We start from the raw sequence: 27,722 nt of genomic DNA on the forward strand, positions 1-27,722 counted from the left end.
ACGAAAAATTTGACGTTTTCCTGGGTTTTTTTTACCTGGCATGTAAAATATAAAAATCGTAAAAAAGCCAGGAAAAGGTAAGATTTTTCGGACTATATGTGCACCCCTCCTCGCTCCTCTTACTGAATTAAGGAAGGTACATACTTTTACGGATCCAGTTTTAATTTTATACACCAATATATAATTCTGATTATCACTTTTTTTTAAATAAAATATTTTGGTTGCTTGAAAATAATTTGAAAAGCATATATTTATTAATTGTAGTGTAAATTTGAATACAAAGCATGTAATATATACATGTACTATTTATGGAAATTAACACTTTACACATAGGATTTATATGCATGCTTTTAGCACATACAGACACAAAATTCTTAATTGCCTTTATGAACATAAACCCTTCTTATTTTTTTAAAAAACAAACTTACTTGAGATCTGTTTTTATAGATTTTAGGCCTACATCATCCTTTCAAATTTTACTTTCGTTTTAAATTTTGTAAAAAAATGATTTAAAAAACCTGATATTCCAAAAATGGAGGTATACATGTTCAATGGGCTGTTTTGTTAAATTTTTCGGGTCAATTATAATAAAGTTTGTGTTTTTGTTAACCTTAGATATAATTCTTACTAATTTTAAAGAAAAAATGGCAGGTAAACAATTTAGATTTTGAGAATTATTAAAAATAAAGATATTTTGAGATGTTATTCTTAAACATGTTAAAGACGTGGACAGATTTAACATCAATTTGTTAATGTTTTCCAGGAAAGATTTCAAATATTCTCCTGGCAAATGAATGCTTTTTGTTTCCACAAGATTTGATATAGATTTGATGTGATTTGGTGCATAGCTAAATAAAGAATGATATCACACTTCTTTATGTTTAACTTTGGCTGTTGATTTTTTAGAGGGATGTATTCTGAGACATGTTGTATGAAAATTAACCTGCGAAGATATGTCTTTTATGGAAGTTTTAGTTAGTTTATGAGTTATTCAAGGTATTCAAGTTTAAAAAATGAATTCTAGAATATTATGGACTGCTATTCCTCAGAGAGAGAGAGAGAGAGAGAGAGAGAGAGAGGGAGAGAGAGAGAGAGGAAGAGTATATCGGAAACAGTAGGTTTGGTCGTCTTGGGTTTTGTTTGCTAGTAGGACAAAGATTCCCGCGATATGCCGAAACAAAAAACGAAAGTGGGATTCTAAGGAAAGATTAATTTTAGGCTTTGTCAGTGCATGATTCAGCAAGAAAGTTGTAAAGTATTTTTGTAAGTACAGAACTAATTCAGATTTAATAAATGTATTTGCTGAAGAATCATTTTAAATGCTACCAAACTCATAAGAAAGACACATCGTCAGCAGTTTTTACATGCAATATTTCTACGTAGAAGTGAATATTAATGACGTGAAAAGCAAACTTGTCTACTGTCAGTAAGGCCAGGAAGGGTTGAAAATCGGATTAATGTATTGATTGATAAAGAAAATTGTTCGTTTCCTTGTGATTCTGGAATATTAATTTAAAAAAAAAAAGAGGTGTTACTCAATGTTACTTTCGATTTGTGAATTGTTAGTTTCTTTTTAAACTATTGGGAATTTCAAGGTGTGTTATCAGATTATGAATTTTTGAAACTAAAATGGAAAAGAAAGTAAATCTTAAAACGAAAGAAGCATTAAATGATTTTACCTATGGTGAAATTAATTGTGTGTAATGTGACTACTGGATAGCATCACAAGGTATATATTGTTATAAATATTAAATAAAATTATCATGATTATCTCAATCTGATATTTTGCCGGGCCTGTTGTACTTTTTCTATAATGATAAATGAATGATGAAAACGGTCCATATATATTTTACTTTTTTTCTTTTCATTTATCTGAATTATCATTTAGTTTAATATTGCATTGCTAAGATCTACACCTACATCGTTATGCCGAAAATGGAATAGATATTATAAATTCTATTCTAAAAAAAATATATTCTATTCTATATGTATGTGATGGCCGATACAAGTGAACTCTAGTCCAGGAAAAGTGCTCCACCAATATACCTTTTGAGCAATATAGCCACTAGCAAGCAAATATGCCTTACTGTCACAGCTCATAGGTGGACCCGGTAGGAACCTGGGCTGGGGGGGGGGGGGTTCAAGTCTCCCAACTTTTTTGTTTTCAAAGATATACATAATATAGGCATTGAAATTAGGATTTACCTATTTTTGTTGGTTTAGCCCCCCACTTTCAATTATAGCCACCCCACTTTCAATTTGCTTCCGACTGTGACCTATCATCACCTATGCAGCTGTAAATGAACTGAATAAAAATTGATATCCATATAGTGAATGTCCAGATCTTGGAGCTTGTTTACATTGCAATATTTTTACTAGTAATTATTTTTTTTTGGTCAATATTTAATGAATATTGTTAGGTACTATGATAAATCATTGTTCCAAATATGATGCTCAGGTAGGTTTGTTCACCAAAGACCATGTTTTTGGTGAAGCAATATGTTTTGTAAGTCCAGGGAACCCAGGTTCAAATCCCTTTGTCAGGTCTATCGCTTATCTACCCTGCATTTGGTGCCACATTTGATGACATATTGTGAATGAGAAAGGACAATGGACAGGTAAAAAAGCTCTGTCAAAGAAGAACAGGGATTGTTGTCTTCAAAGACAAATTAAAACATTGTAAATAGGGAGGAAAATGGTTTATACAGATAGTAGACCACTTGTCTAGTCTGGAGTTCATTGGGGCCTGGCCCCGGGATCATGATCTTTAAAATCTTTAAAATTTGTTAAAGGAAACTCATAATTTGCATACAACAGCAGAATGATGATACGAAATCGGAAGGCATTTTCATTTTGGGCTGGTTGACCTCTAAAAAAATTCAGCATCTAAGGCATTTTTTGACTTAAGCTTAAGATGCTTCATGATCCCGGGGCCTGGTCTAATGCATTACACGTTTTATCACTTCCTGTTTCACTACATTTAGACTAGTCTTTGATCAGATCTGAACAACTTGCATTTAGAACAAAAGAAAAGAATATAAATAATACAAAACCAAGCTGTAAAAAAAAGATAAATCAGAGAAAAGAAAAAGAAAAAAATGACTTGTGCTTTAACATTCTACTTCACACATATTCATATGAGGACAAACAAACAGACTTAGTAAGTTAGAGCATAAATTAACAAATTTTAAATTCATTACTATGATTACTAAACTAGATTGCATATTGAAACAAGAATTTTTTTCCTTACTAGTAGGTACATGAGATAGAAAAAATCATGCAGTGTGTTTGTGGATTCACACTGACAGGTACTGGGGCAAATTTTTGCCCACAGTGTGGAAAAAAGGTAACATGCCAAGGGACTGCAAACAAACAGACTGCTCCATGTCCTAATACAATTCAGGATGGTGAGAGAACATCAGGCATTTGTGGAAAACCAGTGGAAAACTCACAGAAGTTCTGCATTGAATGTGGCTGGAAAGTCGACCCTAGAGCTTTCCTGCCGAGAGCTGTTATGTGCCAGGGAAAGAAACCAAATGGAGCACCATGTGATAACATTGTAACTCCAAATGTCAAGTTTTGCTCAGAATGTGGGAGACCCCCAGGCTTTGGAGCCTCTGCTTCTGCAAGTAAGAGGAGAATTTATTAAATTATAAATAATCATTAACTTTTGTATACTAAAAAGCCATATTGCTGTTAACGTAATTGTGACCATTCAGGGAAACGAATTCATATACATGATAAAGATTCAGTATGATTAATTATAAAGAAAAATTGGCATTTGCTGACTATATTTTTAAAGACTTTAATTACTTTTCAGGGTTGTCTTTGAGTTGAAATAATTTTTACTTTTTTGTCCCTCCAGTTGTAAAGAAGGAGGTAATGGCTGCTGAAGGAGAGACTTTGACCCAAGGACATGAAAGACAACTGACCCTGGGGCATGAAGGACAACAGTCAAGTAACGATCAAACAGAGCCAACAGCCCAGGATATGGACTTTGAATTTGTGAATTTTACTCAAAGTAAGGAAGGGTTAAGAAGAACAGATAGCTATGAAAAAGCTACCAATTTGGAAAACAGTTCAGATTTCTGCAATGGTTTTCCAAAATTTACCGATGACTCAAAGTCTTCTTCTCAGAGTTCTGTTAAACAGGAAGCGGGGTCTTCTTCACGGGATAAAATTTTGACGTCAGAAGAAGGGGTAGGCGAGAGTCCAGGTATGCTAGATTCCATGGAGATTGTGGAAAACCCTCCCAGTGGATTGGAGATGAATCCTCCTGCTGAAAATTTCCAGGAAGGTCAAGAGGAGAGAGTCAGAGGTGGGCAGGAAGATTCTGAAATTGAAAAAGTGGAAAAACCGAATGAAAAAGGAGATGGGAAAAGGGGCCAAGCAGAGGGAAATTTAGAAGGCAAGAGGGATGGAAGACAGGAAGGTCTAATCATGGAAACCCAGCAAGAAAATGAACAAGAGGTGAAAGATAGTGGTTCAGTTTCTAGAGAGAACTCTGTTTATGAGCCTAGCTGGAAAAAGAAGGAGGGAAATAAAGAAACTGATGATCAAAGTGTGATTGAACGTTTTCAGTTGTTGGATGTGAGAAAACGAAAATCGCCAGAGAGAGAGTTCCCAGATGAAAGCAAGAAGTTGCACTTATCAGTGGGGGATGTCAGTGAGGATAAAAATGGGAATAAAGCTGATGATTCACAATTCCCAGAGGAAGAAGAGAAAGTCGAGGAGGAGGCTGATGAAAATGGAGAAGAAGATGATGAAGAAGATGATGATGAAAGTGAGGGAGAAAGAAATGCAGAGAATGCAGAAAAGAGTGAGAGCAAAAAGAAGAAACACCAAGGAAAAAAGAAAAAAAAGAAAAAATTAGAGTACCAAAAGAAGAAAGGGCAACTGCCCTCAAAACCAGCTGACAACAAAACAAATGCAACTGATATGGCTTCTTCTCAAGGAATAGAAAACCAACCAAAAGTATCAGCTAGTGTACAAAAGGCTCAAGATAAAAAAGATAAAACAGAAGAAAACAGGAAACTGAAGACACAAACTTCTAAGGAAGAAAAGAAGGGTTCAGAGGAAGCTAAAGAGAATAATGGACAAATCAGACAAGAAAATACTTCAACAACATCAACTTCAACGACATCAACAGGGGGTCAACGATCATCAACTGACAATCAACCTTCATCATCTAGAGGAGAGTGGTCAATATCCTATGGAGGTCAGTGGTCATCACCTGCAGGTCAAGCCTCAACAACTAGAGGGGGCAGCACACAGGAGAGTGCAACTGGAAGTAAATGGCAAGGACGAACAGAAATTCCTGTTGAGCATGTGGATAAAAATGGTGCAAAGAAAGGAAATCAACAAACTCAGGTATTAGTTTAAGACAAAAGAATCCTTTTTATTTGAAATAAGATAGCTACAGTCAAAACTCCTCATCCCAGTCAATGGGAACAAGATTTAACTTCAAGATATAAGAATATTTTTGACAAAAAGGGTAAAACTTATTATCCCTGGAATTTGAGATACTGGTGTTTGATAGCATAAAGTTTAGCTGTTTATGCAAATTGAGAAGTGGAAAATTTTAACTGGAAAAAAGATAAGTAAAATAACAAATTTTCTTTTTGATTAACATGTACATGATATAGCAATGTTTAATGTACACACGAGACCAGTTCTAAATTCACAAGAGTGAAAAAATCTTTAAAAAATTTGAATGAGCTGGCTAATAAAAATGGCAAAAATGTTTCGGTCTTGAAAAAAGTTTACATTGAGGGGCTGTACTAGCCACTCTACATATATTTTTAAATCAAAAAGTTTTCCTGAATCTGTAATTTACAAAATTACTTTGAATTTGATATAGGTGAATACAGAGGGATCAAGTGTTGATGCAGGGAAAAATCAAATGCACACATCAACAACACCAGAAAGGTATTACATTTATAATTTGGGTAGAAAGATGAAAGATGACATTTTGTTGTAAGTGTGAAACAGTTACAAAAAAATATATATTTAAATGAACTCATTAAACTAATCAGTTCCCTAAAAACGAGAACGGTATTCAAGATAAGACTTGAGAATTGTAGCTTACACTAAAACGGTCAATAGAGCCATGGTATAAATAGAAGTAAAATTTTAAAAAATCATTAATTTTTGGATTTAATTAAGTCACATGCAGAAGAAAAAGAGACTATTTAGATCTCAAAAATATTTTCATTTGCTACTAACAAAGCCTACTTCTACAATGTACAGTGATCTCTGTCCAATATGTATGTGATTCCTCAATACATTGAAAATTCTTACAAAACATGAATTCAAAGTCCCATGAGAGTCTAAGTTTTTGTTTTCTGAGAAACTCATGTTATTTAGGTGATTTAACTCAGTAGTTCTTTATATTAATAAACATATTAAGGATTCTTGATTTGCTTTCATTCATTTAATAGAAGTGTTATCATGACAAGGGGAAGAAGTGAAATGATAGAAATTAATTTTTATGCCATTGCATCCCCGAAATTTCTGATAAACCGAAGCAACAGTCGAGTCTGCATGAGATTCAGTGCTGCAGAATTGAGAGGATGGTATTGTTTCTATCCAACAGAACTTGTGCGGTAAGATTTTGAAGTATACGATTTAATATTTCTCTTCATCATATAGTATGTAGTAAACAATGGTAAATACATGTACAGCAATTTAACATTGTGAGATACATACAGTGCAATGTATCTGCACTACATATCAAGGATACCTCTGAAAAAAATCCCTATCACGTATCAGAACAAAAATTAACATGCAAAAATCAAAGTATTTAATTATTGTTGCATCAATTTCTATTGACAAAGGATGCATAATTAATTTCAATCATTTATTTACAGATATGCTGATCAGCACACTGTTGTAACTAGAAAAATGGTAATTTCAAAACAGTTGCTTCGGGGGGCAGGATTGAGGTACTCTTATTGTGTGATTGTCAATGGTGACCTGACTCGTCCAGTGGATGAATATTTCTATGATGCTTTCAAATGGGAAGAGGGACTTACAAGGGAGCTGTCCAGCAGAGATGACTTGTCAGGTAAAATTTACAATGTTATTGTTTGAAGACAACTAATGATAAGAAATAGGTATAAAGAAAGTCTTTAATTGATTTATTAAATGCATTTCTTTACACATAAACAATGCAACAATTAAGATTAAGATGTTTCAAAAAATAATTTTTTGATGTCTTTGAAAAATATATTCACAGGATGCACACTACCAGACATACTTTGGATGCTAAATTTAATCTTAATTTTTCTTTATGATTAAATCCCATCTTTCGATCCAAAGAAAAGATACATTTAAACCAAAAGGGAAAAAAACAAATAGGTTCATTTCTCAAGAAGTCTGCAAGGCAGAAGAATATTGTGATCAGGGATTTTGTTCCTTTCAGATGTCTGGAATCAATATGACGGTGTCTTGAACCCAATCCCAGACAGAGGACTACTCCAGAAATTCAAAGCTTTTGTTGGATTTGATGATTATGAGAAGAAATTGGAGAGTGACCTCTGGTTAACAGTCAAGATATTCTTTCCAAAATGGAAGCATTTTGTGTCAGATGGAGAAGATTTTTCGCCAGAGGATGTGATGAGTTCACTAAAAATGTTGTACCGGGGATTAAAGAAAACTTATCACAAAACTATGAAGAAAATCTGGAGATATGAATATGATTTCATTCAATCTATAGGAAAAGTATGATAATTAAATTTATGCATTTTGAAATTAGTTGACAGAAATGTGTTGTTTTTTTTTCATGGTCATTATTAAAATTCTACCTGTTTGATATTGAGAAAAGGAAAAAAGTGTTTGAAAATTGATATTCAAACTGTTTTGGCACATTATTTATTGTCATTCATTTATATTTTTTCTTATTATAGGCTATTTTTGATATTTTGCAACCAAAGTTTGCTGACTTATCACAAAACAAAGACATCATTGCAGCAGTTGCAATCATATGGCTGGTAGAGGATTTTAATATTTCATTAAATCAAAGCAAGAAGAACGTATTATTCAAGTCTTTAATCCTGGATGGTGACAATGCTACAAGATCTTGCAAGGCATATGAACACCTGCAGGAATCCTACAAGGGCATGGAGACGTATGTATCTTTAAATTTAATAGCTCCATGCTTATTGATTAAATAATACCCTTTTATTAGAGCAAAAATATAACTGAGTGGATGCTATTGCAATACAAAGATAGCAGGAAATGTAGTAGAAACATATCAGTATGTAGTATGGGAGTGATTAGGAAAAAAAAAGAAGACTTTTCATGAACAGCAGGAGCATGAATAGTCTATTCAATATGTATTGCAGATTGGAGTTTGTTCATATCATATAGTCCATCTGTTGAGTATAATTTCCAATTTATACATGTATTAATTTATCTAATCATGGCCTCTAAAGATACTGTAAAATTAAATATATTCGTTGGGTAAAATTTCGTGGTTTGAGTAGAAACTCTTCGTTTGTGGGGATTTAAGAATTGTTGAGTAGCTATGTAACATTTTACATTTCGTGGTGGACATGAATTTGTGGGTCTCTCCATGCCTCGAAAACAACGAAAATTAAACCCCATGGATATTTGTGATTTCACAGTAAGTTTTTCAAAGTACAAATATGGAGTAGTATATTTGGCTTGAAATGGGGTATGAGAAATTTTACTAAGTCCATGTATACAGCTGCAAGGAAATAAAAGATTTTTTTAACTTCATATATGTTTCAAAAGAAGAAAAGAAAAAGGAAGCAAGGCCATGATAGTCATATTGATAGTAAAGCATCCCCATAAGGACTGAGCCACAGTATGGGGTCCAAATGCAATCAGAATTTTATATAATTCTCAATATATAGACCTAAATGCCAAAGGAGATCAATCAGGCCTGGGGGCCATAAAAGTTAGACGAGCTCACTTTTGGTCTCGGTCTCACTTTTACCAAAGGAATATATAGTGGAAAATTGAGACTGAGATCAAAAGTGAGCTCGTCTAACTTTTATGGCCCCCAGGCCAGAACTGTAACCCGGCCAGTGGGCTCTTACTCTTCTTGAAATAAAGCTTGAACTTCAATATTTACAGAAAGGTACTGCAGGCTTTGAGGAAACTAATACGCTCTGAAAAATCATCAGAAGATCCAACCTGGCTTTGCAGTCTGCCTCTTTTTCACTTCCTGAGGAAGCAGTGCCATCCTTACAGTGACATAAGTCTTGCCGATAACCACAATGCAAGGAAACCTGTTTGGTGGGGGAAAGAAGAAATTGAGGAAGAGATGGATTACTTGAAGGGAAAAACCAAGTGGAGCATGTAGGAAAATTGTTTAAAATTTTTTTTAATGATGAAGTGAAGATATAAGATAAGAATTTTTTAAAAAATATAATGTGATAGAGGGTAATCAATTGTTAAAATGTGACTATAAAATAAGAAATTTTGTCACCTCTCTTTCACCTATCAATGGTTTTTGAGATACGACATATAGGATGCCAACATTCAACTGTGTACTGTGAATCATTTCCCATGACATTTATTGTTTGAAAGTGGAAAAAACCTTTTCTAGTGATTTTTTTGTGGTCTTATATTTAAGGGAACCAGCCTCTGTGTTAAAGCTGTTGGAGCCAATGTTTGAGATGGACTTCTATCTGCCAAGGTCTATCATGGCCGTTCTCAAACTACAAAAATTGGATGTAGTCACCACCAAAGCATTCCCTCCTGAAGTCACGCTAGCAGGACTGTACTTCTATTTCAGAACTGAATACTTTGATAGTGAATCCAGCCAAAAGGTAACATTTATTTTTAGGTCACCTGGGTAATATGGTTAGAAAACAATTATTTATTAATTAGTATCTTCTCCTCATTGTATATTTTAAAGTCATGCAAATTCACTGCATAATGGTTTCACACTTTTTCATGCAATTAAAAAAAAACTAAATCTTATGAAGAACAGGAGGACTTGAAATAACTTGGGTGAGGATGTGGCCTAGCTGGGTTTCATTTTTTAAGAAGTTGTGGTATATAATTGGGCATCACTGTCACTGTGCACATTTGAATTTTACAACTTACTGCCCTCATTTTATGATTTTAGATTGTGCGTAATTGTTTGGAAACAGTTTTATCACAGCTGATTGAACACAGTCAAAAGAAAGAAAATGATATGTAAGTTTGCTTAAAGCTTCAATATTTAAGGAATAACTGTCTTATTTTTCAAATTCATGAAGTGATCAATGGATTGGCTTGTGTGATAATTTGCATAAACGCGGAGGCGTTTATGCATGAAATTATCACACAAGCCAATCCATTGATCATCTTCATGAATTTGAAAAATCTGACAGTTATTCCTTATATTTACATGCTTTGATTCCGCCAATCCACGGGCTCCAACCCTGCTTCTCTCTAGGTTTTGTCCCGCCCTTCACGTGGTTTTTTTGGAACCGCGCCAAAGGACATTCATGAGGAAATCAATTACATTTACATTTGGTTATTTATCTCAGACAAAGACATTGGAAATGTAAATATATAAGTATTAATGAAAACATAATCATGTCGTTGATTTCTTGAACACTGAGCATACTCAGCTAGGTTAAGGAATCTCTCATATCAGTGTAATACATATGCAGGACTTGTTAGTAAAACGTAACATTTTTATGCTGCCTAATAATTTTTAACTGAATCAATCATTAATTTGAATTGTAAAATTTCACTTTCAACCTAAATTTTTGGTCTTAGTCATATGTTCTTTCAATTTTCAAAATGTGTTCCAGCGTATGTAAATTACCTTAATGTAAATTTGTCAAACTTGAAATGTCATTTACTTTAAAACTGCATTTCCAAGTTGTCCTCTTGTACTAAGAAAGGCTGTCACTTTCCTTTGACATCTTAGGTAAGCAGAGCCAATATGTCTTATTGACTGTGATGCTGTAATTATAGTTTCTGTTTATTGCTTAATTGAAACTGTAAAGAGACATATGTAGTGAAAACTGTCTAATCCGACACCTGAATAATCCGACACACTATGAATTCCGAAGTAAAATTTCTTTTCTATTTGACTATTTTTCATGTTTTTAACACTGCAATCCGACATCCTGTCTATTCCCACATAAAATTTGTCTCCAAATGTATGTTGTATTAGACAGGTTTCACTGTACTATTAATCACTTATTATTTGCAAGAAATTTATTTTTCGCATAATTACACAAGACAGTGTGCTCACAAAAAAATTCATTCTCACATATATAAGAGCACTGTATTCCTTAAAATTATACAGAGCAGTGACCTTTACCTGGCATATTTTGTGAAAATTTTGTTTCACTAAAAAGGATTTATAAATATCTTGAGAAAAAGGTACATGAAAATTTAGTGATCTATACATGCTATAGCGTATATGTGTCATGTTTATAATTACAATGCATTAATCAGTGAATTTTCTGTCTGTCAATCATCATAAATTTAAATTTTCAGATCCAAAAACATACTGACCAGCTGCTATTTGTCCTTCAAGATTGGATGTGATCTGCTACAACAGGCTCATACAAAGTTTAAGAGGGAAAACTGGCTCATGGTCAGAGTAATTGAGGCATATATTTTGTCCCTGGCCATGTTTGATTATTTGATAGAAAAGAACTGTGAGGTAGCGAAGAACTTTCCAAAGAAAAATGCACACATGCTTTCTCTGTCTGAAAACAGGAAGTGGATTACATACTGGTTGGATAGTTTTAATTTTTATCCAACAGTTGAGGATGACTTGAAGGTATTAGATAGGAATAACAATAACAAGCAAAACAGTCAATTAAAATTTATGATTTTATTTCGAGTGACCAATATTGACTGGGCAATTTAGAAAAAAAAAAAAACACCATGATTTTATAAATTTTGCTTATACATGTACAACAAAAAACACTCTTTGGTCTAGTAATGGAACATTTTATTTTAGGTTTGGGACCGTGTGCTGTCCGTGAAAATTCCAGCCTGCTCAATTAAGGATGCATTCATCAATGAATTGAAAGATAAGTTGCAGGGACAACTTGATAGAAAGGTAATTTACAAACTGTTGATGACTTTTTAGCTCACCTAGCTGAGCAAATGAATTAAGGCTACCAGTAAATGCTGTGGTTGAAAGATGTATTTATCATTAGCATAGGAATAGGAAAACAGTTGAAAAATTTAACCAGATAGTTTCTTAAGAATTGATTAAAAGTAAAGGTGGATTACTCTTGAAGGACAGGACAAGGTTTAAATTGGGGAGAATTCCACTCCTACACACTGTTGTTAAAATATAAAATTATTTATTTATACTAAGTATTTAGACCATATACTGCTATACATTCAACTTCATTGAATCTGAGAATATCATGCATCAGATATACTTAAGTTAATGTGTGAGGAACACTGCATGTGCTTACATTGATGTACTTTATATTTTTTTTTGTTTTCTTTTTAGACTGAAATGACAAAAGAACGTCTTGTAGAACTGTACTGTAGTGGAGCAGAACAGTTTAGTCCAGTTGTTCAAGAAATATTGGGAAACTATGCTTTTCAGGTAGGAAACAGTGCATACAGCTATTAATATTATTATGCCCCCCTTAGAAGAAGGTAGGGCATATTGCTTTGCTGCAGTCCGTCGGTCTGTCGATCCACTTAGTTTCCGTTCATTTTCTTCACAACCATTGCACATAATGAAATGAAATTTGGTATACTGATATATCACATGAATATCTAGGTAAAGATCTGTTTTGGGTACAATCACACCATTTTTGACAGAGTAATGCCCCTTGGACTTAGAAAAATTCCAATTATTAGCAGTTTCCGTTCATTTCTTCGCAACCGTTGCAGATACTGAAATGAAATTTGGTATACTGATATATCACATATATATCTAGGTCAAGTTCTGTTTTGGGTACGATCGCATCCTTTTTGTAAGAGTTATGCCTCTTGGACTCAGAAAATTCCAATTATTTGCAGTTTCCGTTCCTTTTCTTTGCAACCGTTGCACATACTGATATGAAATTTGGTATACTGATATGTCACATAAATATCTAGGTCATGTTATGTTTAGGGTATGATCGCACCATTTTTGACAGAGTTATGCCCCTTGGACTTAGAAAAATTCCAATTATTTGCAGTTTCCGTTCATTTTCTTCACAACCGTTGCACATACTGAAATGAAATTTAGTATACAGATTTATCAGATGAATATCTAGATCAAGTTCTGTTTTGGGTATAATTGCGCCATTTTTGACAGAGTTATGTCCCTTTGACTTAGAAAAATTATTTGCAGTTTCCTTTCATTTTCTTCACAATCATTGCACATATTGAAATGAAATTTGGTTTACAGATACAGTCGCACCTGCTGTTACGGCCACCTTTAATCAACGGCCACTCCCCATGAGCGGCCAGTTTTAATCCCGCCCCTTCATATTTTCACTATATTTTAACTCATTTAAGCGGCCACCTGTCTAACGCGGCCAGTGGCCAGTGTTTTTAGGTCCCGTGCGCTCAACATGCCTGTTTTCATGGCCATTTTGTCTGTTTTGTCACACGACTTCCGTCTGACACATGACTTAATTCGTATCCTCATACGAAGCCAAACATGAACAGCTGATAATGAGTTAATGACCAATAATTGTAGGTTTAATTTGAATTCTGTCAGGATTTAATAATTTAATTAATATGATTAAATGATTTATTGATAACAAATGTTTTTTGGTGTTCTTAATGTACATATATGAAAGTAAGTTTAATATGTTTATTACATAAACTCAATACATTTTTGCCTGAGATGATCAAGTCAATTAGTCAGTCTCGCGAATAACCTTTTATGTAATATAAATATATAAATACATATCTAGAAAAACTAAAAAGCTTTACACAGCATCATGAAAATGCTGAGTTGTTAGAACATTTCATAATTTCGTGTGATGTAAATTATAAAATTACCAACACAAAATAAACAAACAAAAACAGATTTCTTTCAGAAATTCAAATAAAATGAAATATAAGGAAAGGGATTTCATGTGACTTAAAACATCCCAAGTTTTTTAAATATGTTGAAATTGTGGATTTGGATATGTGTGAAAATAAATAAACATTTGCATACATGTTAACCTATTGTGATTAAAAATAGGGAGATTCAGACCTCAAAAGCGGTAGCATTGCGCGCGTGTTGTTTAACGCTTGGATTATCGATATCTTTCAGGTAATATACATGGATATTATAAGCCTAAATGAAATCAGGTACCTACCTAATTAATCTTAAATATGAACAGCAAAGAAGAAGACCGAAACACCTTACGTTTGACATAAATTGTACAATTCAAATATTTTCATGCTCATCATTTTGCTTGGATTGGCTGCTTTACTTAGCCTTTTGAAGAGTGATCTTTGCTGAAATAGCCTAGAAGCAATTCTTCTGAATGTTCATTCAGTTTTTAAACAAAACAAATGATGGCATGGTTTAATCTAGATCCAAAACAAGTTCGTATCTTTCGTTATATAAATCAGATTTCCCGCGATGATCGAAAACGAAAGTAGAGATGTGCCACAAGGTTTGGTCAATCGAGTGATTTCTATTGACTTTATTCATAAACTTGAGAGCTTCTGTGCTTTTAAAGACGATGTCAAATGTTTTCATCTAATTCTTAAAAGCAGTATCTCCTTTTTCATGGCAGGGATGTTGATTAATTTATCGTAACCAATGTAATCACTGGTAGTCTTATGTTGTTGTCGTTGTCAAATCCGTGCTTGAAATCTATGTACAAAAAAAGCGTTTGTATGATTCCGAGTCAAATCACGCGATATCTAGCGAGATTTTATGAGAGTGGCTTCAAAAATGGATACCCAAGCGAACCAAAAATACTTTAGACGCAGCTTTTGTAGAAAAGCGGTAGATTTCTGAATCAAATCGGTAGGCGGGAGATGGAGTGAAAAAGCGGTAGACTCCCGCCTAAATCGGGAGAGTTAACATGTATGCATTTGTGGTCGCAAATTTTTATTCATTGGTTTGAAACCTGGAATAAGTGGCCACCTGTCTTATGTGGCCAATTTGTCATTCTTCCACAAATGGCCTCTTAAAACAGGTTTGACTGTATATCACATAAATATATAGGTCAAGTTCTGTTTGGGATACATTTGAACCATTTTTGACAGAGTTATGCCCTGTAGACTTAGAAAAATTCCAATTTGGAGGGAGGGGGGCATAAGTGTTTTACAAACATCTCTTGTTTATTTAATTTTCTTCGTAATTCAGCATAATTATGATGAAGTCATATTTTATTAATCAAGTGTAAAAATGCTATGAAAAGTTAAGATTGTTAAGCAAACTAATGGGATTAAGTACGCCCCCCCCCCCCCTTCAGAAATTCACAGGACCAAAAAAGGACATAAGTGAACCTTGTTCTTTATGACGTACACTTTTATTTAATATATACATTTATATGCATTTTAAGATTGAAAGTTCAAGATTTTTAAGACAATCACTTTTTCAAGATTTAAGTTTTGAGAAAAAAAATAATTATATAATTTTGAATATATCTTTAAATTCTTTATTCAGGCTTTGGAAAAGGGATGTATTTGTGAAGATAAGATAATGTTAGGTCCTGGAGCTGCAAAGTATGGAAACATGTTGTCAAAGCTTTTTGAAAGATCATGGGAAAAATACAAATTGACAGATTCAAAACCAAGACCAATTTTGAAATTCACAGTGTCCTGGAAACCTTTTGTCCATTTCTTGGGAATGTTTTGTGAGTATTTCAGTAGTAATAACATATGAATTTTATGTTTAAATACCTAATTTTGAATTTTCCTTGGCATTGATACATGTTCTTGCTAGTGTTGAAATCACACAAAATTTAAATGCTTGAAATTTTGAGAAAGATTTAGTAATTTGAAATACATGTACACTTAAGATTCATTTCTTTCTTGCATCATAAATGAATTTGCATGAAAGCACTTCTGCCTATTAAGATTAATACTTGTGGAATGATGTGCATGAATATCCATGTTTTCAGAATGTAAATTAAGTTCATGACTTGTAGATCAAAAAGAGAAATCTGGGGTGTTGTCGGACGAGTGCCAGCTACACTTCACCCAAGCAGCCACGTTGCTGAAAGAAACATTGAACAAGTTGCTGGTAGGAACAATTCTGATTGGTGATATTGAGATTATTAATGATTCAGTGGACACTTTTGTACATGCAAACTGCATCATCTGGAAGTGTGAGAAAAATGAGGATTTAAACCAAGCACTGATAAGGGACACGCTGATCCTAAGGTGTAAAGAGACAAGGAAGTTTGAAGTTGTGAAGGCAAATGTTGGGATACTGATCCAGATGTGTCAACATTTTAATGGTAATACCTACAGTTGATCACTAAATTTTCACATCTTATTAAATCTTAAAAAATAATCAAAACAAAATTTTGATGATAGGTGGTTTTACTGTATTTGTCCTAAGCTAATAAAATTTGGGATAATAAATTTTTTGTGAAGATATTACAATTACCCCAAAAATAATTCAGAAGTTCTTGCAAGTACAATGTAAATAATTTACAGTATTAATCAACATGCCAAATTCATTTGCCTCTCAAGTCTTGTATAGATTTAAGAAATAAAGTACTATTTTAGACAAACATTTTAAAGACACTAGATACAATGCTTCAGCATGTCATAGTGAGTGCTAGTTTTAGTGTACCAGAATTTTTAAAATATCACCAAGAAAACAGGCATTTGCTATAAAGCTCATTTGTTCTGTCTATAATCATTTTGAACTGAAATTTTGTTTTGCAGTTGATCTTACAGACATTGATAGACAGATGGAAGGATATGCCAACTTAGATGACAGAAAACTGTGTGAAATCTGTAAACCAGGATTCATTGATCATATTTCTGACATTGAAGTGTATGATCCAGAGGTCATTGCATTTAATATGTCTCCAGATATGCAAACTGTGTTGTCTAATCTTGAAAGGTAAAGTTAATTTTGGGAGTTCGATAATTAGGTCATCAATTATTCCATATTTTTATTAATAAAGTTTTTAAAAAATCTGTTAATAGCAGATGAACAGATTTCTTGCAGTACAATTCTGAAAAAGTACTTTTGTATCATAATTTCTAAAAAGTAATTTTGCATAATCATGATAATTAGTGAATTACTCTGAAAAAGTAATTATTTTGTATCCTAGCTCTAAAAATTTCAAGAAATTTTGTGTCATTACTCTGAAAAAGTAATTTTGTATCATAACTGAAAAAGTAATTTTGTATAATAACTTTGAAAAAAGTAATTTGTATAATTACACAAAAAAGTCATTTTGTATCATTACTCTGAAGAATTAATTATCATAACTCTGATAGAGTAATTTTATGTCATAACTCTGAATAGGTAATTTTGTGTCATAACCCTGGAAAAGTAATTTGTTTCATCATGATCATAACTTTGAAAAAAGTATCAAGACATTGTTGGACTTGAATGGACTCTAATAAACTGTGGATAGGGGATGGAACAATTGCTAGACAAAGAAAATAGTATATGTCTCTTCTGAATTGAGGTTAATTAAGTGGTTTATCTTCATAATTTGTTTATTTGTTTATACTTATAAGTACCGGTAAGCATTTATAGGCCTATGGACCTTCTGTACAGTCATCTGTATTTACTTTTTGGAATTGCATGATATTTTTCAGGTTATCCCATGGTTCTCTCTTCTTGAATATGTGGATTAAGCAAGGACAACGGGAGGAGACCAAAAAGGGGAGTCCTCTGACAGTTGATGAAGTCATGGAGAATGTTTGGCAGGTTGTGTACCCAGCTTGGCTTAAGCTCAGCAAGCGTATTGCTACTGGGGACATTACTTTCAGAGAATTTCAAGACCATTTTAGAAATGTGTCCATTGATAATTTAGAACAGCAGCTATCGCATTTAGCTGAAGGCAGAAAAGGTTGGATAAAGGAACGACTACAACAAGTTAGGCAACACAGAGAACTTGAGCAGTGTGTCACAGGAGCCAATGTTATTCTGACAGTTGTCAGAGAGTATGATTTGAAGGGTAACTTTGAGCCCATCAAGATGATTGTGAAAATGGTAATTACTTTGCAGCATTTTCAAAAATTGAATTTTTATTGTGAACAAACTTGTAGGTTTTGTTGAATTTGTATGAAGGTCAGACAGGTACAATAACTGGTGGCCAGATAGCTTGGCTTTTAGGGCACCTGACTGGAGATTCAGGGGGCCTTGGTTCGAATCCTTGTTTGGTCTGCTACATTGTTCTCATCTTCTGTAAAATTTGTTACATCATTGAAAAATAGTAAATCATGAAAGGAATGTTTATAGCAGAATTTTCCTCACTGTAAGTTGTTATGCCATCAGGTATTTGCAAGCTTGTGAAATGATGTTGCAATAATTTCTCTTTGTATGCATATGCTTTGGGGTTCATGGATTAGCTTGAACATTTACTCTACAGAAAACTATGTTCACAGTTAATTTTTATAATTTTCAATGACTACATTTTTAGGTGCAAGGGACAGACTCTGGTGCTAAAATGAGTGAATTTAACAATACCTTAATAGATGCATGTAACGTGCTAAAGGGAATAGGAGAAGAGGAAGCAAAGTGTCTTGAGCAATTCATCAACTGTAAACAGCTTATTGAATGGTTAAGAACATCAATGGAAAGTACGTAAAAATGCATGTGATGGCAAAATCAAAATGTATTATTGACAGTTTGGCTTTTGTGGAGTGTTGATAATTTTCAATATTTAATCCATGCTATGAATACCAGCTCCTTGTAAACTTTTAGTCCACATAAAATTGCTGGTGCATGCAAGCAATTAGAATCAAGGTTGTCAGAATTAATTATAAGAATTTTTTTTAATAACTGATGAAAGTTTTTAAATGCTTAATTCTTTCTTTTCTTCTGATAAGGTTTGAAGGAGTTGAAGGTGTTTGTTGACCTTGCCAGTATCTCCGCTGGTGAAGGTGACATGGAGGTCGCCAAGGTCAAATTTCTGCATGCTGCCACGACTGGATATGCTCCACTGATTTTCAACTTAGATGACGATTGTGATTACTCCAAGTTTTTAGAGAAATGCCAAGTGGTCTGGAAAGAGCTCAAGGCTGATCCACATCTACCAACAAAACTGGTGAGAAAAAAATTTAGTTAACCGTTTATTTTTATTGAAGATAGAATTTACAATGTTGTTTAATTATTTTAAGTGTGCTATATATGTTTTTTTTCTTATGAAGTATTTTTAAATGTTATGAAAAAGAAGTATAGACATGTACTTAATAGGTTATTTACTTGCATTTTGTAGAGAGACACAAATAGACAGTTGGAATGGCTGAACAGTGTGAAGTCTGCCCAGGGTTCAGTAGAGGTGACGTCCATGAGACAAGCCGAGGCCATCAACTCTGTAGGGATATACATGGTGGGAAAGATTGACCCAAATCTACAGAAAGAAAAACCTGTGAGTCAATACTTGAGACAATGAAGAGCATAGAAGTGATGAATTTTTTTGTTTGGATGGAAAGTTTGTGTGTTTTTCATTGGATGTCAGTTGTTGCACCAGTGTTTTCATAATTATCAGAATACAGTCTCCTTACTCTTACAAACATTGTACCTATATTATGTATTAAATTGATTTATGAAAAAAATTACTAAATCATGGATCCGATGAAATATTTTTAGACCATAAGTGATGTCCTGCAACTGCATGTCCAGAAAGATGAACAAGGGTCTCGACTTCCAAGACGATACCAGTTTAAAGAGCTACAAGAGCTTCAGAGTAAACTCATGCTGGTGGCTGGAAAGGCAGAGCTTGGCAGTGATGATGTGGAACGATTCACCATTGTAAGATATTAATGTCTGAAAATTGTGGTTCTGTCACATTTAATTTGAAAAGGCTAATCTTAAGGAGAAACAATACTGTAAAATCACATATTTTCATGGGGTCAAATTTTCATTGGAGGAAAAATTCTTGGTTAATGGGGATTTGAATTGTTGAGTAGTTATGTATGTCACATTCACATTTCGTTGTGGACATAAATTTGGGGTCTTCTCACACCTAGAAAACAACAAATTAACCCACCACGAAAATTTGTGATTTCACAGTATGTGATTGGGAAACATTGATGCCCCATATGACTGCATTTGTTGAATGTCAAAGTTTGTCAAATGCAATCAATCTGAAAGGTCAAGGTCAGTAGAAAAAAAAACAAGAAAGGAATTGTCAAAATTTATATGTATTGGTGTCATTCTGTGATATATGAAAGCTAAAGCACCTACTATTCAAAAGTTATGATCAAAGTTAAAGCTTTTTGAAAGTGATGCAAATACCAAGGGATTCTACAGGTCATAATTAATGGTACTTAGAAGGTCTTGTAACAAGGAATATGAAATATGAAAACCCTGGTTATAAGACATTAGTGTTTAAAAGTTATGACCAAGGTCAAAGAGATTTTATTAGTAAATCAACTCTGAGGTCAAGGTTTAAGATAAAAAAAAAATGATGTAAAGAATTATCTTGTTACAATGAATACACATGTGAAGTTTTTGAAAGACTTGGCTCTATTTGTTCAACAGTTATGGCAAGTAAAGGTTAAAGTCATGTTAATTTGCAAATATAAAGTAGATTAATCTTTTTGGTAGATCGATTTATTTGTTTTTGTTGTTTTGTATATGAAAACAAAAGGAAATTGGTGGTTTTATTCAGTTTCACCGTTGTATTATTTTTGATAATCATATGACTTGAATGATTATAAAATAAATTTAGGTTATATATTGTACTAGGAAACACCTTCACCTATCTGCGAAAGGATTAAAATTCAGAGAAAAGAAAAGATGTGGAATGTGTTACTCAGCATCTTCTCTTTCATATTTTGTAGGTTTTTGATGCAATAGTAAGACTTTGCAATGTGTACATCAAGCTTGTGTCGTCTGGCTGTGTGCTATTCACAAACTGGCAGGCCAGATTTCTTTGTGATCCTGAAAGAAATGTATGTGCATTTGTCAAGTTTGGAAGTGGGGAAGGATGCACTCAGTTAAAAGGAAGACGAAGCGAGGAAGAGGATGTAAGCACCATAATACCCAGACTTGCTAAATTTATGGAATTTTGCTTGGAAGAGTGGCTGAAATATATTGACCAGAAGAGGGATAGTTATCCCCATCTCAATTTCTTCACTATTGACCAAATGGTGATTTTGCAAAGGGAGTTGGTGTTAATGGGAGGTGAGGTAGAACCAAATGATTTTATTTACCCACTTCTATCTATTGTCAAACATGACTGTACAAAAATGGATTTGATTGGTGCTCTGAAAAAGGCCAAAGGTGATGTGTCCCAAAAAGAGGCTGAACAGGTAGTTGAAATGACAGAAGATGAGGAGGAAGACAAAGTTGATTCAGATGATGAAAGCCAAACAAAGGCTATTGCTAAATTCATTTCAGCCATTATGGATTCTGGTTACTCTGAGAAGCTAGCCAGAGAAGCTATGAAGCGAGGCATTGATCCGGATGAAATTGAAGAAGGTAATGATTAGAAGTTGGAAAATTAATACAGTTTCATGGAAATTGCTCTGAAAGTTGAAACCAATAAACTCAGAATTTTATGTCAACAATAGGTGCACATGCCTTTTAGTTTTATTTATAGAAAATAGAATGAATAAGCATTTAACAGCAGTAGATACAAGGTGTATGTATAAAGGGGGGCAGAGATTCCCACACCCCATCTCCTTACTGATAGGGGGTGGGAGGATACACAGCTCTTGCGATGCGATAGGTATCTCGATATTATGATAATTATAAAACTATTTTTAAAATTAGTATTTTATTTCATTTTTTTTTCTTAACATTTAATCAACAATTTATGTGTGCTTTGAAATTAATACTTGAAGTTCATCAATTTCATTGACTAAAACTTTACAAAAACAATAATACATGTTTAGGCTCTAAATTCTTAGAAATCAAATATTCTGTTCTGTTCTGTACATATTATTATTACCAAATTTCTATTATCAAGTTGTTTACAAATAGTTGTGTAGTTCATCAAAGAACACTGACTAAAAATTCATTTAAGAAACATCACATTTACATTATTATTAAATGCTAAAAGTCTGTAGCCAAGTTGAGATTACAAAAAAGTACAAGATGGACTAACAATTATATATATTAATTACATCAAATGCTTAGAAATGATTCTTTCTGAGTAAAGCATGCTTTACATCCAAGGCTGCTTAAAAAAGAAAAAAAAATTTACCCCTAATCAACGACTTATTAGTTGTACAGTGTGTTTTCAATATCAACATCATCTCTTCGCTTCGTACAAGCCGTCATTTTCCTCCAAAGAGAAGTACTTTCATTTTCAATTTTTGGGTAGGTCGTTCGTGTATCGTTTTGTATCGATATTTGAATGCTTGCAATATTGTAAACCGTATCTTAGAGGAAAATATCAGTATGTATCAGTGTATTGTCCCACCCCTACTTACTGATATGACATTTCTGTGCTTCAATGTGAAGTTTGAGAAATTCCCATTAGCTGCACTGTACTATGACCAACACAAATTATGATTATATTCACAGGTATAGTGTGGTGTATGGAACATGAGGATGAGGCAGATATGGAGGTAGAAGTGAGTGAGGAGCAGGTAGAGGTGGTAGTTGAGGACTATGAGGGCTGGACAAAATCTGACACATCCATCTCCACTATGACCCAGAACATCCTGTCTGATCTCCAGTACAACAAAGAGTAAGGAGGAACAGTCAAGATTATTTTTTAATTTTTTTTTTTCAGGAAAAATATTTTAAAAACATCAACTTCAAGCAATTTTTCATTAAAATTTGAGATAGTATAAGTATTGCATGAATACATGTGCTTTGCTTTTGTCACTATGTGACACATATATGCATAGTCTTTGATAAAAAAAAAGGGGGGGGGTCCAATGAGTCCACTCCTTGGGCTACTTATTTCTGTGTACTTACAGTTAACATCAATATTAGATTTAAAAAATATATACTATATTATACTGCATTTTATACTAAAGTAATGCCATGGCTAGTTATAAATATAAGTCCAAGGGGAAACAACAAGTACCAAGAGTACAAGTGCTAAAGAGTAATCTCCCTTTTACTTCCACTTCCTGTTTTCCTTGTGAAGAGCAGACGACATTAGCATGATCAGGGAATTTGATTCAAAGGTTGCAAAATTAATGTTCTTTTAATCACTTGGGGTATATTGGACTGTAAGACTTTAACAAATGGAGATAAGCGGAATATCATTGCAAATTTTTTTTTCAATCTGATTGACCCCCCTCCCCCCTTCCCTCAAAGGGAAATAACTTCAGTAAATATGAATCATGTCTGTTGTAGCACCACAGCGGACACCCTGATTCCAGACCTAGAACAGTTGTGGGAGGAGTTCCTGTCCTCCATTTCCTCCAGTGTGTCAGATTATCTCAGTGTGGAACATCTGGGGATCATCCTCAGGAGACTCGCAGAAACTGGTCTGTATACTATATTTACCATACATAAACTTACTGTATATTGATCAGCAGAATTCTTTTCTATTGTGCTTTGTTGTTTAGACATTAGTTTAAAAGTACATTTAAAACTCAATATCTCAAACTTTGATATTTTGAATATCATGGATATGATCAGGCTGAGAACAAGTTATGCTGCCTACCACCTTTTCTTTTATGTATCTTAAAAACCTTGAGATCTATCTTGAAATCATTGGATATTTGAAAATTTTACCAGGCATCTGTGAGTTTTCGGTAGCAACATTCAATTCTTCTTATTTTTAGAAACATTTAGTGTTCAACGCCCTTTCCTACCTTGCTTTGAGAAAGGTGTTCCAAATCTGTTACTCTGTCCCCAAGGTACGTACTTGATGGTACTTGATAAACAGGTGTCATCATTATTATTTTTTAACAATTGAAATTTGATACATGTCAAAAGTTCTATTACAGTCTGTATGTTTGTCAGTGGTATCATTATCAATATCTTAAGCATTACTGAATGACTTCATATTAATATTTAACACATTTAAGGAAGCTTTGATTACATTTGGGATCACTTTAACATGTGTACTGCAAGTATGCTAAAATTTCAAGATTATTGATTTGAAAATAATGCAAGTTTATATGACTTTTAATTGTCAGATTATTTAGTCAACTTTGAATATGTTTTTCAGATGAGATTTTGAACACAGTGCTGACAATCTACAGCCATGATCCAGATCAGCCTCTTCCTCAGTCAGATGAGATTCTCATGTGTACTCCACACACCACTCTGGATGAGGTCTGTTTATTGGATGAAAAAAAAAAATTTTTTTTCAAAAGATTTATGTCAATCTTAAGTATACTCAAAGGCATACAAATACTTCTAACATACTTATTAGGTACTAGGCAAAATTGATTTTAATTTTGGTAGAAAGGGTGAAAATTGACTGACATAGCATTATCAGGCTCAAACGTTTTTTTGGATTGCATGATGAAATTATTTCATTTCTCAAAAAAAAGTTCATTAATTTAAGTATTCTCTATATCTTAGGTGGAGATATTTTGGAGAAGAGCTGTACTGGACACAACAGACAGAATCCATTGTTTGGTCAATGGGGACCTGCTGGATTATGAAGTCAGTGATAAAGGGGAGAGAAGGCTGGAACATCACATGCAGAAAGCTGTGGAACTTGGTACTTACTGTAAAATTAAACCATACTTACTGTAAAATTTAAACAACTTTTATGTGTGAGCAAGAATTGCAAATAAAAGTGAAGCAAAAACTGATAATTGGTATTCAAAATCCAACTGAAGCCTTATTAGAAATGATAGTAGTTCAGGTTTGTCATGCTTTGAATATTTATTAATGGATATTAATTTTATTAACATAATACAATACCTTAATCTTCTTACAGAGATTCCGTACAAACTGGTGGTGGTGTGTAGCACAGAGAGGGAGTACCACTCCAGAATTGTGGCTGCCCTGGACAAGTACAGACGCCCCCCTCTCCCTCTGATGACACATGACAACATGACTAAATATATCAAGGATAAACTGACCTTTGACATCAAAAGACCTAGTGCCACACCTGCTGCTGAAGCTGACTTTGAACAGTAAGTTACTAAATAAATGTATTGATTATGTATTTATTTAAACTTGTACAATGATTTTAAGACGTGTGAATGGCAGTACTAAATTGCCGAATGTAAGTTTAAATAATTGCATGTTGCAAAGAAACATGATTGAACTTTTGCTAGATATTAATATATTTTGTTTTTAAGCCTGTCATTCATAATTTTGTGTGTATGGGCAAAAGAAATTAGAAGTCATTGGTGGGAAATGTTTTATTTCTGTCAAGCTTTGGTGAATTATCAATGTTGCAATTAACAAATGATTCACATGAAAACATGCAGGATGTAGTTTTGCATGTATTGTATTATAGTAAGTATTTTTTTCTTGCTTAATAGTTGCACAGTCAGAGTGGTGAAATCATGGAGAGCAGGAGTTGGCAAGAGTTTACACAAGAAAAGATTGGCAGAAAAACTCCAAGGTCTACACAGTGGTGTCATCAGAAGCAAGAAGGCCGTGGTATCAATTCCTTTACATGAGAGGGAAATCTCCGTTGATGACATCATGGGTGAACTCCTGAAGAACATGTTGCATCCTGGGAAAATAGAACCACGACTGTTTCACATTGATCTTTCTCATGAGGTAAGGAGTATTTTCTTTTAAAATGCTCTTCTATAAATGACTTGATAAATGGAAAAACAAGCTTGAAACAAAGTTCCATGGACAGACAATTTTGCTGTTATTAAAGTAATTTGTTATGATAACATTAATTTCACATTACATTTCAAAGCCAGCAAGGAGTAATGAAAACTACTTCACTGATAGCGTCAATTAATTTTTATAGCATGTTCACTCATTTTAAGCATGCTCATGAAGTGTGTTTTACTCTGTTTTAATTGAGATCTGAATAAAAGACATACAGAGAACACTGCATTTCCATAGTAATAATAATAATAATTCTTTATAAAGAAGGTAACCTGATTAGTGCAAGCACTATTCTTCCCGGGGCCTTCTATAGACAAAAATCAACAAACATACATACATGTATAAATATACTTAACTGCATGTTGTCTAATTTTGAAGAATTGTCTATAAATTCTGTGTTCTGATTGGTTGATCAGGTCCAGGAATGGGTAGACTACCTGTTGTTCTAGTTACTGATATATAACTATTATTATAATAGTCTATATAAATTCTGTGTTCTAATTAGTTGATCAGGTCCAGGAGGGGTAAAGTCTATATAAATTCTGTGTTCTGATTGGTTGATAGGTCCAGGAGGGGGTGGACTACCTACTGTTCCAGCTACTGATCCTGGGCTGTCTGACCAACAGTACTGGACACGTGTGGAGGAAGCTGCCGTACGACCTCTACATTGTGGAGACCATGCCTCTACTGGCCAGGGACTTCCAGGAACAGGTCAGATTCCTCTGTCTTGTTTTATTAATAACTTTTTAGTTTTGAAATCTATTATTTTCATCTTAGTTTGAAGATTCAGATCTGTTGTCAAATAAAAATGTGTGTATTCCTCACTTGATATTAGAATGCTAGTAGCAAAAATGTTGAGGGTTGAGGTAAAATTGGTTTGCTTTTCACAGAGAGGCTTTATAAAATGCATGCATAGATGCCTGGATATTCTGCCTGAAGTGACCTGTCGATCACCACAAGAAAGTCTCAAAGGAAATGCCCCAGGTAACTTCTTTTTGCCATCTACATCAAAATGGCCTAAACATTGTATTTTAAAAATATTTTTGGCATTCAATTATATGCTACATGTACATGTATATTATGTATTGTATTCTTTCAAACTGTTTATAGATATTGGACAGAATGACCTTCTATTTGATGGGAAGGAGTTCAAAAGCAACGTTTTCCAGAGACCATTCCAGTATTTGTACAGACTGGACATGAATCGAGGTCTGGGGGACATAGATATGAGGAGGACAGAGGGAAACCCCCAAACCTGTCTCCAGACACTGCTCAAGTAATACACTACCTTAACTTTTGTCTTATACATAACTGTAAAATCTGTTTGTCAATTCAAAGTGATTATTTGCACCAATCGATAAAACACAGTATAAAACCAGTTATGTATGAGCTGCCTGCATATATATGTGGCCTTAAAAAGATATTGTAAATAACATATATTTCTGTTTTTAATACAGACACTGTGGTATCAGAGATCCCTCCTGGGCTGAACTGAGACATTTTGTCTGGTTCCTGAACACACAGCTGGTGGACTTTGAGAACTCGGCCTTTGTGAGTCTGGCAGCTGCTGAGGATTTACCTGGATTTTCACAATTTGTCTTAAGATTCCTGATCCAAATGTCCAGGGTATGGAATTTTCTTTCTTTCCTTGATCATAGAAATTAATGATTTTTTACTTAGAAAGGCAGGTCATTTATAGATCTAAAGCCATTTGATTTGTTTAACTATATTGAATGAATTTGACAGGACTTTGCTACACGGTCCCTGAACATGAGTGAGGAGTCTCCCATACAGATGTTACAGAGGATGGAGTCTGAGGAAGAGGAGGAGAATGAGGAGGTAGTGCTCCGTCAGTTTCAGCTCAGGAGGACCTGGGAAAGCAGGTAAAGTCCATATTTTTACCAATAAACAGCACATACAGTAAAACTTGTCTAATTCCTACACCACTGGTTCTTAAGCA

At 33.8% G+C, this 27,722-nt stretch overlaps 1 protein-coding gene across 1 annotated transcript in view; it reads left to right on the forward strand.

Annotated features, from left to right (window-relative positions):
• Nucleotides 1-1,133: 1,133 nt before the first annotated feature.
• The window catches only part of LOC134253190 (E3 ubiquitin-protein ligase rnf213-alpha-like), a gene marked incomplete at its 3' end in the record, with an annotated part of 38,677 nt that continues 12,088 nt past the window's right edge, over nucleotides 1,134-27,722 (forward strand). Inside the window, exons 1-35 of the mRNA XM_062735701.1 lie at nucleotides 1,134-1,263; nucleotides 3,254-3,629; nucleotides 3,857-5,370; nucleotides 5,861-5,928; nucleotides 6,441-6,605; nucleotides 6,870-7,066; nucleotides 7,424-7,722; nucleotides 7,908-8,128; nucleotides 9,103-9,327; nucleotides 9,605-9,800; nucleotides 10,103-10,173; nucleotides 11,476-11,764; nucleotides 11,948-12,049; nucleotides 12,455-12,553; nucleotides 15,563-15,752; nucleotides 16,047-16,358; nucleotides 16,795-16,975; nucleotides 17,686-18,082; nucleotides 18,513-18,672; nucleotides 18,922-19,139; nucleotides 19,311-19,463; nucleotides 19,685-19,846; nucleotides 20,881-21,520; nucleotides 22,571-22,736; nucleotides 23,357-23,490; nucleotides 23,791-23,865; nucleotides 24,180-24,286; nucleotides 24,539-24,680; nucleotides 24,903-25,101; nucleotides 25,456-25,699; nucleotides 26,327-26,473; nucleotides 26,653-26,746; nucleotides 26,873-27,038; nucleotides 27,220-27,388; nucleotides 27,509-27,645. Coding sequence (XP_062591685.1) covers nucleotides 3,278-3,629; nucleotides 3,857-5,370; nucleotides 5,861-5,928; nucleotides 6,441-6,605; nucleotides 6,870-7,066; nucleotides 7,424-7,722; nucleotides 7,908-8,128; nucleotides 9,103-9,327; nucleotides 9,605-9,800; nucleotides 10,103-10,173; nucleotides 11,476-11,764; nucleotides 11,948-12,049; nucleotides 12,455-12,553; nucleotides 15,563-15,752; nucleotides 16,047-16,358; nucleotides 16,795-16,975; nucleotides 17,686-18,082; nucleotides 18,513-18,672; nucleotides 18,922-19,139; nucleotides 19,311-19,463; nucleotides 19,685-19,846; nucleotides 20,881-21,520; nucleotides 22,571-22,736; nucleotides 23,357-23,490; nucleotides 23,791-23,865; nucleotides 24,180-24,286; nucleotides 24,539-24,680; nucleotides 24,903-25,101; nucleotides 25,456-25,699; nucleotides 26,327-26,473; nucleotides 26,653-26,746; nucleotides 26,873-27,038; nucleotides 27,220-27,388; nucleotides 27,509-27,645 — 7,991 coding nt within the window. The remainder of the gene's footprint in view (nucleotides 1,264-3,253; nucleotides 3,630-3,856; nucleotides 5,371-5,860; nucleotides 5,929-6,440; nucleotides 6,606-6,869; nucleotides 7,067-7,423; nucleotides 7,723-7,907; nucleotides 8,129-9,102; nucleotides 9,328-9,604; nucleotides 9,801-10,102; nucleotides 10,174-11,475; nucleotides 11,765-11,947; nucleotides 12,050-12,454; nucleotides 12,554-15,562; nucleotides 15,753-16,046; nucleotides 16,359-16,794; nucleotides 16,976-17,685; nucleotides 18,083-18,512; nucleotides 18,673-18,921; nucleotides 19,140-19,310; nucleotides 19,464-19,684; nucleotides 19,847-20,880; nucleotides 21,521-22,570; nucleotides 22,737-23,356; nucleotides 23,491-23,790; nucleotides 23,866-24,179; nucleotides 24,287-24,538; nucleotides 24,681-24,902; nucleotides 25,102-25,455; nucleotides 25,700-26,326; nucleotides 26,474-26,652; nucleotides 26,747-26,872; nucleotides 27,039-27,219; nucleotides 27,389-27,508; nucleotides 27,646-27,722) is intronic.

This window comes from Saccostrea cucullata, unplaced genomic scaffold, assembly GCF_032062105.1.
Source record: "Saccostrea cucullata isolate Sc308-1 unplaced genomic scaffold, CSIRO_AGI_Scuc_v1 ctg1940, whole genome shotgun sequence".
In the NCBI taxonomy this organism is placed as follows: Eukaryota; Metazoa; Mollusca; class Bivalvia; order Ostreida; family Ostreidae; genus Saccostrea; species Saccostrea cuccullata.